General features: G+C 41.4%; 1 protein-coding gene across 5 annotated transcripts in view; it reads left to right on the plus strand.

The window, feature by feature from the left end:
* Window positions 1-19,912, plus strand: part of VAV3 (vav guanine nucleotide exchange factor 3) — a 444,185-nt gene that overhangs the window by 94,036 nt on the left and 330,237 nt on the right. For 3 of the 5 annotated variants that reach the window (XM_004388054.2, XM_023742207.1, XM_023742206.1), the window contains exon 2: window positions 16,553-16,669. In XM_004388054.2, coding sequence (XP_004388111.1) covers window positions 16,553-16,669 — 117 coding nt within the window. Of the gene's footprint in view, window positions 1-3,499; window positions 3,794-16,552; window positions 16,670-19,912 lie in introns of those variants that run through there. The other 2 variants (XM_023742205.1, XR_002825862.1) reach the window with 2 other exon arrangements.

The following is a 19,912-nucleotide window of genomic DNA, read 5'->3' on the forward strand; positions in this document are numbered from 1 at the left end:
CCAAATTCATGGTGGAAATGATTCAGATCAAAGCCGACTTCCCGGAGTTTTACCGAAATCTGCCATGTGGCAACAGCCTGCAGTTACTAGCAATTGCTGCTTGTTGGTGGGGTTGGGCAGAGCGTCCCTGAGTATAGGGTGGAGACTGAACCTCTGCTCTGACACCAAGGCTGTGGTTTGGTCCATTGCCTTTGGGTTGAGGGCAAATCTCAGAGAGGCATTTTATTTGACTGGTGAAAACAAACCAACAAACATGCTGTCTATTTCTAGCCTAACATAATAACCTGTGTTTAAGGAAGACATAATTGTACTTTCCTTATTTTCTTGCTTTTGAATAGAAAAATATAATTAGTAGAACATTAATGTAATGCTTTCAGCTGTGTTTTTGTTGTATTTAAGGAAGTGCCCTCATTTTTCTAAGTTTTACCCATGACAACCACATCTTTTTTCTCTTTAGTTTATATTAAATACTGGTGCAGTGACAAATACAAAAACATGGTCTCTGAGTGTGTGTGTATAGGGGTGGGAGTTGGGAAACGAACAACGTGACAACAATTGCCAGCATGGGCAGCATTAAATCTAGATGAGTAAGATTGGTAGGAAGAGAAAAGCTGCTTTTCTGGGAAAGCATCCACATCTGCTATGCAGAACGCATCTTATCTCAGTTATTCTCCTAGACTTCTTAAAACTTTGGAGGTAGAGCTTGTTTAAGTTGCTCCAATATGTTTTTCCTGAGGAATGGTGTCCTGCGGGCTTTCCTTGGAGAAGAGCACGGTCTGTTTAAGCTGCAGGAGCCTGCAGTCTATCCTGACACTGCTACAGAACCCACTACCGCCACCCATTGTGGCTGTGTACATGGGTGAGGAAGGGTGCAGGCTCTACTTGCCCTTGTGGTGCAGATGGTTAAGTGCTCAGCTCCTAACCAAAAGGTTGGAGGTTCAAACTCACCCAGCAGGATTGTGGTAGAAAGACCCAGTGATCTGCATCTATAAAGATTACAGCCAAAAAAGCCCCTGTGAGGCAGTTCTGCTCCGTCACATGGGGTCACCATCAGTCAAATTAACTTGATGGCACCCAACAACAACACTTGTTAGCTACCATAGTGGGTCGAGTGTCCACATCCTAATTGCTGGATCCTATGAATATTGCCTTATTTGGGGAAAAAAAGATCTTTGTAAATGTAATTATGTTAAGGATCTTGAGATGAGATCATCCAGGACTATTTGGGTTGGCACTAAATCCAATGACAAGTGTCATTGGAGTGATGCGGCCACACGCTAAAGGACACCTACAGCCAGCAGAAGCTGGAAGAGGCAAGGAACAGATTCTCCCCTAGAGCCTTTGCTGGGAGTGCAGCCCTGCCGACACCTTGATTTCAGACTTCTGGCCTCCAGAACCATGAGCGAATAAGTTTTTGTAGTTTTAAGCCAAGTCTGTGGTCATCTGTTACAGCAGCCACTGGAAACTAACGCAGCTACCATCATCTTAGGCTATTTACTGTGTCTCAAGTTCCTTATCTATAGAATGGAATTGTAATGTCTTCCTAATAGGGTTGTTATGTGCATTAACTGAGGGACTCCATGGAAAGTGCTTGGTGCCATAACTGGAACATATCACTGTTGCTGGTAGTAGTCATACTCATTACCTGGGCCTTATGGACGAATGAATTCTGAGTTCCAGTTGGAATCTGGCCCTAGCCTGGTTTTCCAACCTTACTCATCTCTGCAGCTCTCCCCTCTGCTCTTGTGGCTCAGGTTGCATGAACTAGTGCATTTCTTCCAAAACTCCAGGCCTTTGTAGGAGCTAGTCGCTTTGCTTCTTGCTATACTGTTTTTCACTACCTTTTGTTCATCCTTAGATACTCAGTTCAGCTAATTGGAGAAATGAATCTTAACCTACCCCTACTTCATCAGATAGAGTCCCTTCTTTGTACTCTCACTAACCTAGTGCTTACCTGTACTTTTTATACTGGGATTGAAATTCTCTGTGAAGGAAAAAAACAAGGGAACTACAGGGCTGGCCATGTGGGTCTCATCTCCCTAGCTTGGGACAGTGCCCACCACACAGGAGACAGAATATCATAGTTGTTAAAGGCATGGACCTTGGAGCTAACAGCTTAGGTTTGAATCCTTTCTCCACCACTTACTTGCTGTGTGATTTACGGCCAGTTGTTTTACCTCTGTATGCCTTAATTGGAGTCTATGGGTGGTGCAAACAGCTAATGCTCTTGTCTGCTAACTGAAAGGTTGGCAGTTGAAGTTCACCTTGGAAGAACTGCCTGGTGATCTGCTTCCAAAAAAAATCAGCCATTGAAAACCCTGTGGAGCACAGTTCTAGTCTCAGACACATGGGGTCACCAGGAGTCAGAACTGACTTCACGGCCACTGGTCTGGTATGGTATGTCTTAGTTGCCTCTTCTGTAAACGGGCATTACAGTAATACCTACCCGATAGAGTCGAGGGCACATTAAATGAGGAGGAAGAGACTTGGCTTTACTTTCTGTAAAAACGGCGTTGGGGAGGTGTCTGACCTCCTCGAACCCCACAAAGGACAAGGAGAACCAAGATGAACAGCCCAAGGCTGATTCCCATGAGATGGAGGTCAGATACACCTTCTCTCTCTGCCATCTCTATCGACTTGACACCAACCATCTCTCCCTCAGCACTCTCTACTGGGTTCAATAATTCATTGCAATGGCCACACAGAACTCACAGACCATATTCACAATTACGGGGTTTATTGGGGAAGTAACAGTTACAAGTCAGGCTCAAGAGCATTCAGGATCCAGTTCTTCCATCAGGATAACCTCTCCCCAGCTATGCTCTTGAGCACACGTCTTACATGCCCTCAGCCTCTGCCCAGAGGCACTCAGCTTTCTCTCTCCATGGGCCAGGAAGCCCAATGCACTGTCTCTTGCTGCTGGTTCTTTGCTGCTGGATCTCTCCTGCTGTTTTCTCCTTCCTTGATTGTAGTGGGCTCCTCCTTTCTGCTCTGGAATTGCTCTCTTTTAAGTCAAAACTGACCAATCTCTTTGGGAGGCCACACCCTATCACACAGTTCTGCTCAGTCACCTGGTTAGGAGTTATAAGACCATGGCTAGAAAGGCCACACACAAAAGTTACTAATCCACTGCACTTTCCCTCTATTCTTTACTTCCCTCTTGTACCTGTGGCGACCCCAAATCCTGCCTTGGCATTATGTGGAGTGAGGCAGGAGGGGTGGTCAGACAGTTGTGAGCTGAGGGAGAAAGGATGGAGGGGGAGGGGAACTCCCAGTCCTGCTGCAGTGAGGCATAGGGTGATCTGCAGCTGCTTCCTTGGGTGGATGTTTGTAAGTGAGCTAGGTGCAAGAGATGGAATTCCTTGCAGCCAAACTTCCTTGTTTGGATTTGGATAAACTCTTTCTAGATCATACTTGAACACATCATTTGTTCTCGTTCTCTGAATTAACAGGTTTGTAAGGCTCATCTCTAAAAGTGGCATGGATTTATGCGTCACTGCAGGCTTTTTCCTCATTTGAATGTTGTGTGTACTCTGATGAGGAACTACCCCAGTTCCCCTCCTTCTGGGGTGACATAAACATGGTGTTTTCCGTTCCTTGCTTTACAGGGAACTGTTTTCCTGGCTGCTGTGCCGTCCTGAGGGTCCTCTGCTTTGCAAGGGCAGTCCACTTCTATCCTGGATATGGACGCGCTAGATTCTTCCTCAGGTTTCCATCAGCAGCTGATATTACCACCACTGCTACTCTGATTACTACCACTGCTGTTGTTACGGTTGTTACTGGCTATCATCAGGTCAGCCCCCGACTCATGGCAACCCCACACACAATGAGATCAGACTATTGTGATCCATAGGGTTTACACTGGCTGATTTTCACAAGTAGATCTCCAGACCTTTCTTCCAAGTCTGTCTTAGTCTGGAAGCTCTGCTGAAACCTGTTCAGTGTTGTAGCAACATGTGAGCCATCAGTAACAGATGGGTGGATGAGGTGCATTGGTTGAGAAAGGACACCAGGTCTCCTGAATGGAAGGCAGGAATCTAGCACTGAACCATTACCAACCTAACAACACCACTACTACTGTTACACAGCTACTATTACTACCATTATTATAATTACTGTTGCTAAATTGTTACTGTTCTCACCAATATCAAAATCCTGACTTTAAGCTACTACATTTTACAGCCTCTTTATAGCCTGTGCAGAAAGAAATGATTATTTTCTGTACCCCTGATAGGGAAACAAGTCCCTGGGTGGCATAAAATGTTTGCACTTGACTATTAACCTAAAGGATGGCAGTTTGAAACCACCCAGCAGCACCATGGAAGAAAGGCCTGGCCATTTGCTTCCATAAAGATTACAGCCAAGAAAACCCTATGGAGCAGTTATGCTCTGTAACAAGGTGTCGCCATGATTTGGAATTGACTAGTTGGCACGGGTTTGGTTTTTGGTGTAATAGGGAACCTGCTAAGGCTTCTCTGAAATGTCAGTGAGATCATTTTTAGTGTGTTTTGGATTAGCTGTGTTCTGGATAACGGCATGAAATGTTGTTTTTCCTCATTAAAAGCAGTGGTATGCATTGCTTTCATCAGCAGAATCATGAACTTAGTAAAATAGATGTTCCAGGCTAATTCTGACCTCTGCACTTCCAAGGCATTCAAAGACTAGAAACAGCATATTTGAGATCAGTGATGCTGTTTGTCAACATTTTGTTTTTCTGTGTCCAGATGCTAATGCAGGAGTTGACAGATGAACAGGGCTTTGAACTGGTTCTTCCTGATTCAGTAATGGCTGAGGAAGCGAAACCAGAACAGACCTGAATTTTTCAAATTTGCTTCAACTACAATGATAGCCAGAATGGGAAAAGTTATGGGTCAGAGCCCCAATAGAAACTTAATCTCCCTCTTAGAAAATAAGAGCAATTTATGGGTTGCATAGCAACTGAATCTCTCACCCATGGGATTTTGAGCAGAGTTGGAAACAGCGGTGCCCTGCTCAAAGATGGCAGCTGACTGCACTGCTTTGAATGTGTGTCGGTCTCCATAGTCCTGCCAGTAATCCAATCTCACACACACATCAGACTCCTGAAAGGACTCACTACGCCTCTTCTGAGTCTCCCATTCCAGGCCTTCCACCTGTAATTTTTCCCATTCTGGTTATCGTTTTGGATCACCCAAATTGTAAAAATTCGAGTCTCTTCCAGTTTCGCTTCATCGGCCATGACTGAACTGGTTCGTAATGGTTTGAAGCCCTGCCTTTGAAACAGAGGATCTAAGTTCTGCCAAGAGTGAGGGGTACAGTGCTCCCTCTTGTGAAGGCAAGAGCTGCTGAAAGCAGCAGAGGGCTTGTGTGTGTATTATGCTGACAGCCGATAAGGGGCCCCTGAAAATCACTTACCAGGCAACCTTGAACACACACCAGGGACTGGCAACCTAGACGAAAAATAATGCTTATGAGCATGAGTGCCTAATAATTTAAAATCTTTATTCATCTTACTTATAATTATCAACATGTCACTGACTTCTAAAATTTTTTTGAGGTAACTTGTAATAAAATAGGTATAGGGGACCTCGTACCATCAAGGAAGCAGTGTCGGGAGCAGAGTGCATCCTTTGGACTGGGGTCCCTGCGCCGAGAAGCTCCTAGTCTGGGGGAACACCGAAGAGAAGAAGGCCGACGGAGAGAAAAAGCCTTCCCCTGGAGCTGACGCCCTGAATTTGGACTTTTAGCCTACTTTGACTGTGAAGAAATAAATTTCTCTTCGTTAAAACCATCCACTTGTGGTATTTCTGTTATAGCAGCACTAGATGACTAAGACAGAATTTGGTACCAAGAGTGGGGTGCTGCTCTAACAGATACTTAAAATGTGAAAGCGGTTTTAAAACTGAATGGACGTGTGGCAGTGACAGCAGAAAAGTGGCAGTGGCGGAGAACCAACAGCAGCAGAACCAGGAGACCAGTGCGAGATGGCGCTGGAGCCCATCCATGGAGCGAGAGGGCTGAGTGCCTGTGTGCATGAGGCTTTCTGGCGGAGTGGGGTGCCTCCAGGCACTTACACCAGTGGAGCTACAGAGCTTTGGAATGCTTGCCCCAGCAGGGCAGATATGGGCATGAGGCCCGAGGGCCAAGAGGCCATAGGAAGCAGAAGCTGAAGAGACAAGGGACACAAGAAGATGAGCTGCATCAGTCTCAAAAGGTATGGCCATGACCTCAGGGGTTTCAAAGGGTGGAGCCATGGCCTCTGGTGTTTCTAAGGGTGGAGTTGTCACTCCGATGGACTAGGAGAATGGTGCGCCTAAAGCCAAGGGAGCAGAGGTGCTGTCCCAGTGTTCCTGGAAGGTGGAGCTGAAGCCCAGGCCGAGGGACCTCCACTCAAAATCCAGAGACTGTGGCCAATACCTAGAGTCTGGAGGGCAGGGCCACTGTGTAAATTGTCTCAGAGAACAGAGGATTATTTTCAAAGCCTTGAGGGCTAATGTAATGTGTTCTGCTGACTTGCTTGGTGCCTGTTACCAATTCTTTCCCTGCAGTTTCTCTCATTTGTAATGGAAATGTCTAGCTTATGCCTGTTCTGCTACTGTACCTTTGGAAGCAGATTAATTGTATTCTAGATTTCACAGATGAAGAGGAATTTTTGGATTTTGGATTTGGAGTTAAGACTTTTGCTATGATATGATGGGGTGAATATGTTTTCCATGTTGCAAGGATGTGATTTTTTGGGGGCCAAAGGGTGGAATGTCATGGTTTGAATTATGTCCTCCCAAAAATGTGTGTATCAGTTTGGCTTGGCCATGATTCCTGGTACTGTGTGATTTTCCTATATGTTGCAAATCCTGCCTCTATGATGTTAATGAGGGAGGATGGGTGGCAGTTGTGTTAGTAAGGCAGGACTCAGTCTACAAGACTGGATTGTGTCCTGAGGCAGTCTCTTGAGATATAAAAGACAGAAGTGAGCAGTGAGACAGGGGGACCTCATACCATCAAGAAAGCAGTGTCGGGAGCAGAGCGCGTCCTTTGGACCGGGGTCTGTGTGCAGACTAGCTCCTAGTCCTGGTGAACACCGAAGAGAAGAAGGCCGACAGAGAGAAAAAGCCTTCCCCTGGAGCTGATGCCCTGGATTTGGACTTTTAGCCTACTTTGACTGTGAGGAAGTAAATTTCTCTTCGTTAAAACTATCCACTTGTGGTATTTCTGTTACGGCAGCACTAGATGACTAAGACAATAGTATAATTCAAAAAGTGCATAAAAATATACCAAAAACCAAACCCATTGCCACTGAGTCCATTCTGACTCATAGCAACCCTATAATACAGAGTAGAAGTGCTGCATAGGATTTCCTAGGCTGTGGTCTTTACAGAAGCAGACTGCCACATCTTTCTCCTGAGGAGCCGCTGGTAAGTTTGAATTGCTAACGTCTCAGCAGTGGAGCGCTTAAACACTGCACCACCAAGGATCCTTGTAAAATATATACAGCTTAACAAATTATTTAAAGCATAAACTTTATAACTACCCCAGAGGCCAGGCAATAGATCATCACCCGCCTCCCAGGTCCCTCTTCCTGATCACTACCAACTCTCTTCCCCTGTTACCCATTATCGTCAAGTCAATTCCGACTCATGGCGACCATATGAGACAGAGTGGAGCTGCCACATAGGGTTTCCAAGGAGCCAAGGAGCACCTGGTGGATTTGAACTGCCCACTTTTCGGTTAGCAGCTGAACTCTTAACCACCACGCCACCAGGCTTCCCGCCCTTCCCTCAGAGAAGGGTAATTAATTCCTTGTTTAGCTTTATATCAGCAGTCAGCAGACTATAGTCTGTGGGCCAAATCTGGCCCGCTGCCCGTTTTTATAAGCTATATAGAAATAAAGTTTTATTGGAACACACACACACACAAAGATATATTGCTACACTATCATATAAGTAGGAATCCCTGGGTGGTGCAAATGATTAACACGTTCAGCGGCTAATCAAAAGGTTGGAGGTTTGAGTCTATCCAGAGGCACCTCAGAAGAAAGGCCTGGCAATCTACTTCTTAAAAATCATGCCCTGAAAACCCTATGGAGCATAGTTCTACTATGATGCATATAGGGTCACCATGAGTTGAAATCGACTCCACAGAACCTAGTTACTGGTTATAAGTAAGAGAACAAGATGATGATTGCATATAAAATTTCACTATGAATTTCCTGGCTACCAGGGAATGGTTGCTACCTGATTTTTTTAATGCAGATAAACTGCATCATCACTCATTAATGAATTTCTTTAACAGACATTTGTCTGTTATAAAAGTGTTGAGGATAAAAAGATGAAATAAATATAGTGTCTGCCCTCAAAAAATCCTACTACTTCATGGAGCAGTAGATGAGTGAACAGATTTATTACAGCCAAGCATGGCTATTCCCTTCACAGACGTGAACCAGGTGCTGTGGAGTGAAGAGGAGGATGCGTGTGTTCTACAGCTCAGCCTTATGTTTATGAGCTTTACTGCTTCAATAAAGCCGTATATAACCCATAAAAGTACTTAATCATTGGGGAAGATAAAAAAAAAGCAACCCTGTAACTTTAAGTGTTATTAAATCACTATTTTTGATTAAGCCATTTAAAATAAAAAATGAACAATGGTCTGGACAATAAATCAAAACAGAAATATTGACTTTTAGTTTACCTAGAATAGGGGAATTTTGGTTTAGTGATTTTAGCACAAGATTGGAGGTAAGGAATAACCCTGCCCCATTTCTGGCCTTCCTCCCTGAGTGTCCTTTAGGGTCTTCATTCATTTGGAATATTGAGATCAAGAAGAAAATAATTTGAAGATATTGTACAGCCCCGAACTGATGCTAAGTGCAGAGTAATTATTTTATAAGAATTCCGGAAACATCTCTAGATAGAATTTTTACTGGAACAGTGATAATGATGCCTCTTCTGAGCCACAGGGAAAAGGACAGATGAGGACCCTATATAAATAAAAATCATTCTTCTTTTCTTTTTTTGATTAGATTTCCAAGACCTATGAAATTTAGCTCACCTGACTTTAAAAGTGAGATATACAGAGGGAGTGAGAGGAAGATACGGTGAAAGGCACAGAAACAGAAAACTTGATAAGGAAGGAACTTGACTTACTAATATTTCCTTCCCATCCATGATTCGAACCCTTTGGAGAGGGATAGAGGAGGAGTTAGGATGACGGGCACTGGGGAGTGGCCTGATAAGGTCTGTACTGAGGATGAACTGATAAGGAAAGCTCTTATTGTACCTGAATGCTTGTTTGTTTAGTTGATGGGCTTCATGGTGGTCTCTTCTGAGCCCTTCAAAATTGTCCATCAGCCTGTTAAGTCACAATTGGAACTATTCCAAACCCTAAAATTCAGAGTCTCTCCTTCAAATGGGATAACTAGTGTCCCATCAAGAAATGAAACCCTGAGAACTTCTTTCTTCATCAAACAGTGTAATCAGGCTTGGATGTTGGGTGTTTGTGATGGTTGCAGTCACTCTTTTTGGTTGTAAAGTTGTATTAGAAATCGCTGACCTTCCCACGAGGTATCGTTTCTCACTTGGGACTGAAATAACTCCTTTCACAATAAGCTGTGGAGGTTTTTCCTGTTATGTAGCCTTAGTTAACACAACTAGTCCATTCTTGATAACAATTTTAGAGAAGTGAGTGCTTATTCTTTCAAATTAAAAAAAAAAAAAGGAAGCGATCCTGTTTACATATGTCTAGCTGAGAAATGTCAAAATGGCTCTCATGCACATAGAGAAAAAGGAAGCCATACATTTACTTTTAAGAGGTACACGGAAAGGAGAGATTAGAGTTTTATAGTGAACTGTAGCAGCCTGACCTTTAAATGTTTCCTTTCTGTAACGTCAGTATTGTTAGCACTGAAGTGGTAACGACAGGAGGCTGCACCTTGGAAAGCCACTTATGCTTCATTGACTGTGATGTGTAATTTATGATGTCTTAGACCTTGAAGGTGTTAAAACTTTCTTCTTTGAAGGTTATCCACATCTACATTGAGTGTTTTCCTACCATTTTCATTCCTCAGCTTGTAATAAGGAAGCTATTCGTTTAGTTCTGAAGGGGCCGAGAGGGTAAGTGTGGAGGTACAAGACTGGTGGCTGTGTTTTTAGAATGTGTCACTTACCACGGAACATACCTGGGAGAGAGACTGGGCAGCATTTAAGTACTGGGTCTTATGTGAGGAGCCCTGGTGGCGCAATGGTTAAGCTCTTGGCTGCTAACTGAAAGGTTGGCTGTTTGAACTCACCAAGAGGCTCTGTGAAAGACCTGGTGATATGCTTCCATAAAGATTACAGCCAAGAAAACCCTATGGGGCAGTTCTACTCAGTCGCATGGGATTACTATGACTCAGAATCGACTGGACAGCACCCAACAACACCAGCTTATGTGAAGGAGTCCCTGGATGACGCAAGTGGTTATGTGCTCAACTACTAACTGAAAAGTTGGCGGTTTGAACCCACTCAGAGTACCTTGGAAGAAAGTCCTCGCAATCTATTTCAGAAAGGTCACAGCCATTGAAAACCCTATGGAGCACAGTTTTACTCTCTAACATATGGGCCTCTGTGAGTCGGAACTGACTCCACAGCAGCTGGTCTGGTTGGGTACTTTATGTGAAGAATAGAATATTTGACTCAATCTGTGGCCCCCTTTTATATACCCTGCCCCCCACTTGCTAAGTTATCAAACTCAGTGAATGTCCTTGCCATCCATTAGTGCTCAAGACAGAGAGCTGGGTATAACTCTTCATTCTTTTCCTCTCCCCGTACCTATATTTATTTACCAGGTTTTTTTTTTCCATATTACCTCCTAGAGTTCTTTATGATTCTCCTTCTACTACCCTAGTCTGAATCACCATCATTTCTTACTTGATTAATATGACAGCTTCCTAACTGTCCTTGTCTTGCCCACCTACCCCACATCATCTCCCTAATAAAGAAAAAAAAAGATAAGCACTTTATTCTGTACACTACAAAATAGCTAAAAAACAAACCCATTTGCTGTTGAATTGAGTCCAACTCATAATGACCCAATATAGGGATCATATAATATAATAATTAAAGATGTGGGCTCTATAGCCAGAATTCTGGATTTGAGTCTTGACTCCATTACTTTGGCAAATGTAGTTACATAAACTTGGATAAGTTCTTAACCTTTTAGCCTCAGTATACATAATATAAAAAAGTATTAAAACTTTCCTAACTGAGTTGACATAAATGACATAAACAGGCATAGAGCTTGGCACATAGTAAGCACTCAAAAATTACTACAACATCAATAATTAGAAAATGCAAAGATGACTATTTCATTCTTAAAACCCTTTAACCTCACCCTTTCCTGTAGGTTAAAGTCTCCATTCCCTGGCATGCCATGCAAAGCCCTGCCACCTGCCGTAGCCCTTTCTTTCATTATTCTCTTCCAGTTTGGTGCTCCATCCATTCTCAGCCACTTCCAGTACCCCCATAGTCTGTGTTTTCTCTTGTTTCTTGCTCATGCGCAGGGTGAGCTACTCCCTAGAATCCCCTTGTACCCTGCATCCCCTTTCCCCTCCCACACACCAACTACTCCTTCTCTTTGTGTGTTTGACTCCTGACTCCCACTTATGCTTCAGGTACCAACTCTTCCAGGAAGTCATCCCTGATACTCCAGGACTCCCGTGGTGCATTTTATTACATTCCTTATGGCAGTGGCCACACTGTAGTGCAACTGAGACTGTATACTCCTCCCAACTATAATAAACTCTTTGAGGGCAGAGCCTGGCTCATGTTTGCTTTTTTTATACCCAGTTCTAGTCAATTAATATTCATTTTATAAATTAATAAATCAGTACCTGATTGGGGGAAATCAATGTTTTATGAGGCCTGCTAGCCAAAAGAATATTGAGTATACCACGGACTGCCAAAAGAACGAACAAATCCATCTTGGAAGAAGTGCGACCAGAATGCTCCTTGGAAGCAAGGATGGCAAAACTATGTCTCACATAATTTGGGCGTGTTGTCAGGAAGGATCAATCCATGGAGAAGGACATCATGCGTGGTAAAGTAGTGGGTCAGCAAAAAAGAAGACGACCCTCGACGAGATGATCGACACAGTGGCTGCAACAATGAGCTCAAGCATAACAATGATTGTGAGAATGGCGCAGGACCGGGCAGTGTGTCATTCTGTTGTACGTGGGGTTGTGCTGTGAGTCAGAATCCAATCGATGGCACCTAACAACAACAACAACAAGATAGCTGAAAGGTTGGTGGTTTGGAAGTCCCGCCTGGTGATCTGCTTCTGAAAGGTCACAGCCTTGAAAACCCTATGAAGCCATTCTACTTTGCAAACATGGGGTCACCGTGAGTTAGAATTGACTCAAAGGCAGCTAGCAACAAGCAAGCAACAAAGCACATAAATAGGCAGTGATATTTGTTAAATGAATAAATGCTATCAAAACTTTTATGTATTCTTAATTTTGGCAATTCTGTCTTGTATGGATAAATTGATTATTTAAAAAATTCTAAAGTTATTTAATTCTAAATCCTAAAATCCTAATCCTAAACTAAAAAAAAAAAAAAAAAAAATCCTGAAGTTATTTCAAATAGGTAAATTAGATGATTTAGTGAAGTTATATACTTTTTGGTCAAAAAAAGGTATGGTTATAAAATGAGATAGATTTATCTGTCTCATAAACCATCTCCGAAGACAGTACGTTGTAACCTGTTGCAGGTGATACAAAGGACTATCAGATGGTTTCTAATCTTAAGGAATTTGTAGACTTTTAGGGAGAAGAAACTTATACTGAAATAACATTGTGTCAAAACCCTAGTCATATCTCTAGCCATAAAACAAACTATTGTGTTCATCAGTCTCCTTTAATGAACCCAGTTTCCCTTTTCTTAACAGAATGAGATATGATTTGGCTCATTTGGCATTCCACAAAGAAAATTACAGAATTTTCTGAGAGGTACATTAGAGACCAGTAAGGCTAATCCTGTCTATATTTGCTCTTTATTTTGCAACTGATTGATACCCGGCCCAACATTGCTTTAAGCAAAAGGTGGTCTTACTCATTCAGTTAATGGAATGGCTCATGTAATCTAGGAGCAGGCTGGTTCTCAGACCTTGTTTTCTAAATACCACTCACCATGTAAATAGAAACAGAACTCCTTGGAGAGACGGCTGATTCCAGAACTAGGGCAGAGAAAATATGAAGGGAGTCTGGGACAATTTGATATAAGAAAACTAAGACTAATAGGGTCATATGTCAAAAGGACACGAGCCAGTTTGAAGGGATCCCCGTTGGCCAAATTTTAGACAATATGAGCATTAAAAAGATTAATGATATCTAGACTTAGCTTTTGGTTCACAGGGACCACAAGTTATGGAGGGACAGGTTTAATGCTACCATGAGGAGCTAATCAGACAAATGCAGAATGTGGAACATTCTGTAAGACAACTGACCCAGACTCTTCAAAAAGTCAGTGTCATTTAAAAAATATAAAAATGATTTTCTAGCTTAAAAGACACTACAGAGACAAAATAGCCAAATAACAATGAGTTAAACTTGATTGGCCCTTAGGTTGGAGGAAAAATATTAAAAAAAAAAAAATACAAATGGGATCAGTTGAGAAAATCTGAATATGGAATGGAATTAATTAAATGATGTTTTTCTTAGGAGTGGTAACGGTATTGTCAGAATGTAGGAAAATGTCTTTATTCTTAGGAGATGTATGTTGCATTATTTCAGAGTGAAGTGCCATGAAGTCTGCAACCTACTTTAAATGGTTCAGCCAAATAAATTTTATAAATAGAGAAAATGAATGCATGCAAAAGCGTGTGGCAGTATATTACAATTGCTAAGCTAGATGGAGTGCTCATTGAACTATTCTTTCAACTTTTGGTCTGAAAAATTTTTTAATTTTTTAATTTAAATATTTTTATTTAAAGTAAACTGAAAAAAGAAAAAAATCATCACAATGAAAACAAAAAACAAGTCGTGGGTAGGCAGGCATGCGAGTAGGCCAAGCTCTGTCCACCACTTCAGCAGTGACATCAGGGCCCAGTTGGGCTTCCTCTGTCCCTCGACTGTTCCTTTGCACGCACAGAGCCAAACAACCCGTGAATATCGAGTGAAGTGTGAGCCCAAAGTGGTATTACCCAAATTTTGGAGCACTGTGAGTATCTCCAGAGGAGATCAATAGAGAAGCTTGGGGTAGGACTATGTCCTATTCATTGTTTACATTTCCAGTGTCTGGAATGTAGTAGGCATTTGAAAACTATTGACTGAAAAGATACGTAAATGGGATGACTAAATTTGAGAAATGCCTAGAAAAGCGAGAGCTTAGAAACAAAGTGACTTTTTTCAAATCCAGTAAGTATTTTTTGTTGAATTTAGTAGACTTGAACTAGCGAGGGGGAAACTAAGATTAATGTTGGTTCCAGGTGTCAGGAAAAGGCCTGTTTTCAAATTTCTTCTATGCATGCGATAACGATTATATCTCACACAATTTTTGCTTTCTGAATTTTGCTTTCCTGAATTACATGATGATCAAAGCTCTTTAGTGGAAGCCACTATAGTTTTTCCTACACGGGGGGATAATTTGAGTTTAGTTTGAAATCTTCAGAGGGTGGCATGTACAATTATGCTTTGTTCCTTGGTGAGCTATGAGGTGGGCACTTAATTCCTTAGTTATGTAAAAAATATTATAAGAGAGCAGTTGAGTAATCCCCAAGACAGTAATTATTGTCTGTCTTGGCAGAATGTGAGGCTTTTAATCTGTAAATAAGCCAGTCTATGGGAAGAGCCACATGTAGAGAGTCTGTGTCCTAAAGGTCTTTTATGAATTTTTAAAAGTGAAAGCAGTTCTTGAATGTGCTGATTGGCTGCTGCCTTTGTGCCTGGAAGGGTTCATGATGCTCCTCCTGTGGTTTTAACCTCTCTTGAAGTATTGAAGCCTCTGAGGAGGATTCCTGTAAAGGGTAAAACTGTGTCTGATTTAAACCCATAAAAGAATCTGAATGTTTCAAATGTGGAGGAAGTAAAATGTGCTTTCTGCATATTAAAAAAAAAGATAAAACAGAACAAAACATTGGCAGTTCTTTAAAAAAAAAAAAACAAAACAAAGATGCAACATATGTTACTACTTACTGGAGATTAATAAGTATTTTTGTGTGTGCCATAGCAGCTAAGATTTCCAAAAAGAATGAATTCACTTTAAGGGTATGTGCCAATTCTGTTTAAGTGGATCTGAGTCTTTTAGGTACTGACTGTTGATGTTTAAGTTGTCAATAGCATCTGCCTTCCCTCTTGCTACTGTGGACGAGTTGCCTTTCTTCTGTCTAAAGCCAACTTCTGTGCTTGCATACCACGAGGTCCCCTCCCCTTTGCCTACTCAGGGATTTCATTTCTCTTGCGTACCACCAGGTCCCCTCCCCTTTGCCTACTCATGGATTTCATTTCTCCCTCTAGTACAGACCTGTCCCTTTGACGCCAGACTTGTATATTCAGTCACCTGCCCCACATCTTATTGGATAACTAATAGACATTTCAGATTTAACATATTCAACATTTAACACCTGGTCTTCCCACAGTTGTCTGTAGCCTGGATTATTTGCAATAGCCTCCTAACTGGTCTTCTCAAAAGACCCTTTTAAAACATCAAGTCAGATCATGTCACTCCTCTGTTGCAAGGTCTCCAATGACTTCCCATCTCAGCCAGAGCAACTACAAGGCCTTTCATCATCTGACCCCGTTACCTGTCCGACCTCACCTCCTACCCTTTTCCTTGTCACTCGTTCTGCCCTAGCTGCACTGACCCTTTCCTTGGCCACACCAAGCTTCCTTTTGCCTTAGGGCTGTGGTACGCACTGCTCCTTCAGCCTTGGATACTCTGTTGCTGCAATTCTGATGGCATACTCCCGTCTCTCTTCACTTACCTTCTTCTCTAGCCATCCTGTTTAAAACAGCTCCCCTCCACCAGGACTCCTGTTGCGTCCTCCCTGCTTTATTTTCCTCCACTGTACTTATCATCAAGTGAAAAAAATTTACTATTTTGTGTTTGTTGTTAAGTTTGTTTTTGTCTGTCTTCTCTCATTAGAATGAGTGACGTTTCATGACGGCAGAGATTTTGTCTGTCTTGTTCACTGCTACATCACTTGTGCCTGGAGGAGTGGCTAGGAGATAGCAGGTGCTCAGTAAATATTAGGAGTCCCTGGATGGTGCAAACAGTTAATGCTCTCGGCTGCTGATTGACAGGTTGGGAAGTTCGAGTCCACTCAGAGGTGCCTCAGAGGAAAGGTCTGGCGATCTAATTCCAAAAAATCAGCCCTTGAAAACCCTAGGAAACACAGTTCTACTCTGACACACATGGGGTCACCATGAGTTTTAGTCGACTCTGGCCCAACTGGCTCAATAAATCCTGCTGGATAAATAGATGAGAAGCAACCACAAAAGCTGATTGACCCTTCCCAGCCAATTTTATAGCATTCTGGGTGCAGTAGGGGTAGATAACGTGCAGAATGATTCACTATATACTAATAGTTATTTTCCATCCCTCAGTTTCTCTGTTTGAAGAACATAAGGACATTTCTTACCGCCTGTTGCGAGACATTTGGAATGAGGAAAAGTGAACTCTTTGAGGCATTTGACCTGTTTGATGTTCGTGACTTTGGAAAGGTAATTGCATTTTATTATTTCATATTATTTTTTATTGGAGAACATTTTATTACATACTGTTTCATATCTTACTGAAGTATGGTGTGCGACTTAAATGACTTAGGTATCTGCAATGTATCACTGAATTTCACATGCAGGTGTTTAGATTAAAAAGAAAAAAAACCCACAACGACAAACACACAAAGAAACAAAAAAACAAAAACCCAAATAGCACCAACAACTGCCTAAAATGAATTAGAGTTATTTTTTAACTAAAGCAATATAATGTGGAACTTTTATCCGGAGGTATTTTTTCTGCTGACTGCCTCACAGAGTAGGATTACTGTTACCCATCCTTTAGATAGTTTGCTGGGTACTCATGTCTGAGGACCAGTATACTTTTCTTCCAGTCTTCTTTACATCTGGAAGCCACCTAATTTTTGGAAGTTGAGAATGTTCTGCTGTTCCTTTCTCTACATCGATTCTTGGGAAGGTGACTTGGAGAAGACATGCGTCACTTAAACGTTTGAGCTTATTGAATAACTCTTTCTACTTGGGTTTCAGCAGATATTTGTTATATTCTAGTGATTTTTTTTTTACATGAAAATTGTTTGAATATTTATTGTTATTGATTACTGTTATGTACAGGTGTATGATAGGTGAAGGAAATCATCTTTTCAAAGTTATGGTTATTTATAATGAAGTAATTGGGCATAAAATTAAACCTTTTGCGTCTAAGTAGCCATAAAAGTGTCAGATAATTAAAGTGACATCATCTTAGCCCCTGCTGACATAATTGTATTGTGAAACTAAGCATATAAGAGGAAAAAACTAAATGATGTTGAGATTGAGAAGATTGGTTTTAAAATGTGCTTGTTAAAAGTTACAGACTTTTATAATTCAGGTATTAAGTAGTACTTTATCAAAAGGCTATTTGAGTGATTGTTATTTGATTTTTAAGATGTAATATTTTGGTTGTAAATAAAAAGCAGGCTATGGATTGACTTTCTTGGCAACAAGAATGAATAGAGCAAACTTGAAACAGAAACATAAGAAATTCTGAAATACACCAAGTATGGTGAAGCCACCCTACCCAGGGAGGCAGAAGACCTCAGTTCTCTATCTGGCCTTGACCCAGACTCATGTGTGACCTTCTAAAAGTCACCCGTGTACCTGTCATCTGTGTACCTACCAGCTTGGAAGACTGTACAAAAGCAAATGGGTATAAGAACGGGATTTCTAAGATTCCTTTTATCTCTAACAAGCTATGATTTAACTGTCGTGAAATCCAAAAAAAGTGATGGAGGACATAATATGACAGTGAGTAGAAGGAACTGAAAACCTAGCCCATAGTAAGGAAATGGTAGCACATTGTCTATGGCCATGAAGTGAAACCTTGAAGAAAAAGGAGAATCAAGTAGAAACCCGGATGGCTGGATAGTCCTCCAAGCTGTTGGGCCTGAAAAACACCAGAGACAATTTCTGTCTCTACTTTTTTTTGCCCCTTCCCCTTTTTTCCTTTTTTATCTTCTTTGATTTTCCTTTATTTTCCCCTCTCTGTTTATAAGGAGGGGTGCTGGTAGCACAATGGTTAAGCATTTAGATGCTAACCAAAATGCTGGCGATTTGAATCCACCATCCGTTCCTTGAAAACCCTATGGGGTGGTTCTTCTTTGTCGTGTAGGGTCACTGTGAGTCAGAATAGACTTGATGTCAACAGGTTTGGCTCGATTTTTTTGGTTTATAGGGAAATGAAAAGTCGCTCCTCCTGACAAAAGCATTTGAGAGCCATCACAGACTTCGTGTATGGCTCTACCAAACCAAAACCCATTGCCAATGAGTCGATTCCGACTCATATCCACCCTATAGGACAGAGTAGAACTGCCCCATAGGGTTTCCAAGGCTGTAATATTTATGGAAGCAGACTGCTACATCTTTCTACTGCTGAGCAGCTGGTGGTTTCAAACTGCCAACCTTTCAGTTAGCAGATGAGCACTTTAACCACTGCATCACCAGGGCTCCTGTATATGGCTATAACCAAAAAAATCAAACCCACTGCCATCAAATCGATTCCGACTCATAGCAACCCTGTAGAACAGAGTAGAATGGCAGAAGCACAATGCCACATCTTTCTCCCAGGAACCTCTGGTGGGCTCGAATTGCTGACCCTTCGGTTAGCAGCCCAGTGCTTAACCACTACACTTCAGGTGGTCTTTATTCGTGCTGTAGGCACTGGGTGCCAGGGGGCCTGCTGCTTTGTGAAAGATTAAAATCTAAAAAAACCTTTAAAGTGATATTTCAACTGATAGATGTCTGTCAGTAAATTCCTCATTAATATGTTGAACCATTGGCTTGTAATATTATTTTCTCAACACTATTTACATTTAGATTTTTCAAAAAATATGTATTCCTTCATTTCAAATAATTCATTTAAAAAGGCTTCCCCCCTCCCTGAGTCTTGGTTTTTTAAATCTAACAAGGAGATATTAATTTTTCATTCAGATTTGCTACAAATGGTGTTGATAAAGATTGAGAGATTATATAAATACTTCCAAAGCACAGGGCTTTGTTCTAGTGGAATAACATTGTTTGCTAGATTGATTAGATAGCAGAAGCTTTGTAGGAGATAACAAGTTGAATGTAAAGGAATAAACTTATGTGTAAATGGCTACCTAAAATATTTTGGCAGTGGTAACTCTGAAACAATTAAATTTGGGGTTGTGGTTTACAATTTGAACCTATAACTACTACTTCTGCTTTAAAGTCACCTACATTTTTGCTACTGCCAAGATGGATGTAGCTATCTCTTCAGAATTGTATATGAACTAAATAAATCACTGAACATTAAAGAATTTGTGATAGAACTCCATAATTTACCTGTACTACTAATACTAAATATTATAACAGGGAGTCCCCAACTTATGACATATTCGAGTGGATGAACCACACTTAGACTGTTGTTTTTTTTTGTACATTTTATCCTTTGTAATATGTACTACATACAATGCTGCAGCATGTAATTTGCTGATGTTGTCATTCTCATGCCCACCCCCAAAGACAAATAAAGATGAGATTTATAAAGGATACTGAGACTAAAAGGCAATAATAACGAAAACTAAAAGAAAAAAAGATATTTGATTTACATCAGAACTGACTTGCGACAGAGTCATCAGAACGGAACCCCGTTGCCGACACCACCACCCTCACTTACTGAACACTTACTATGTACCAAGTATCCTTATATATATATATATATGTATGTAA

This window comes from Trichechus manatus, unplaced genomic scaffold, assembly GCF_000243295.1.
Source record: "Trichechus manatus latirostris isolate Lorelei unplaced genomic scaffold, TriManLat1.0 scaffold00204, whole genome shotgun sequence".
NCBI lineage: Eukaryota > Metazoa > Chordata > Mammalia > Sirenia > Trichechidae > Trichechus > Trichechus manatus.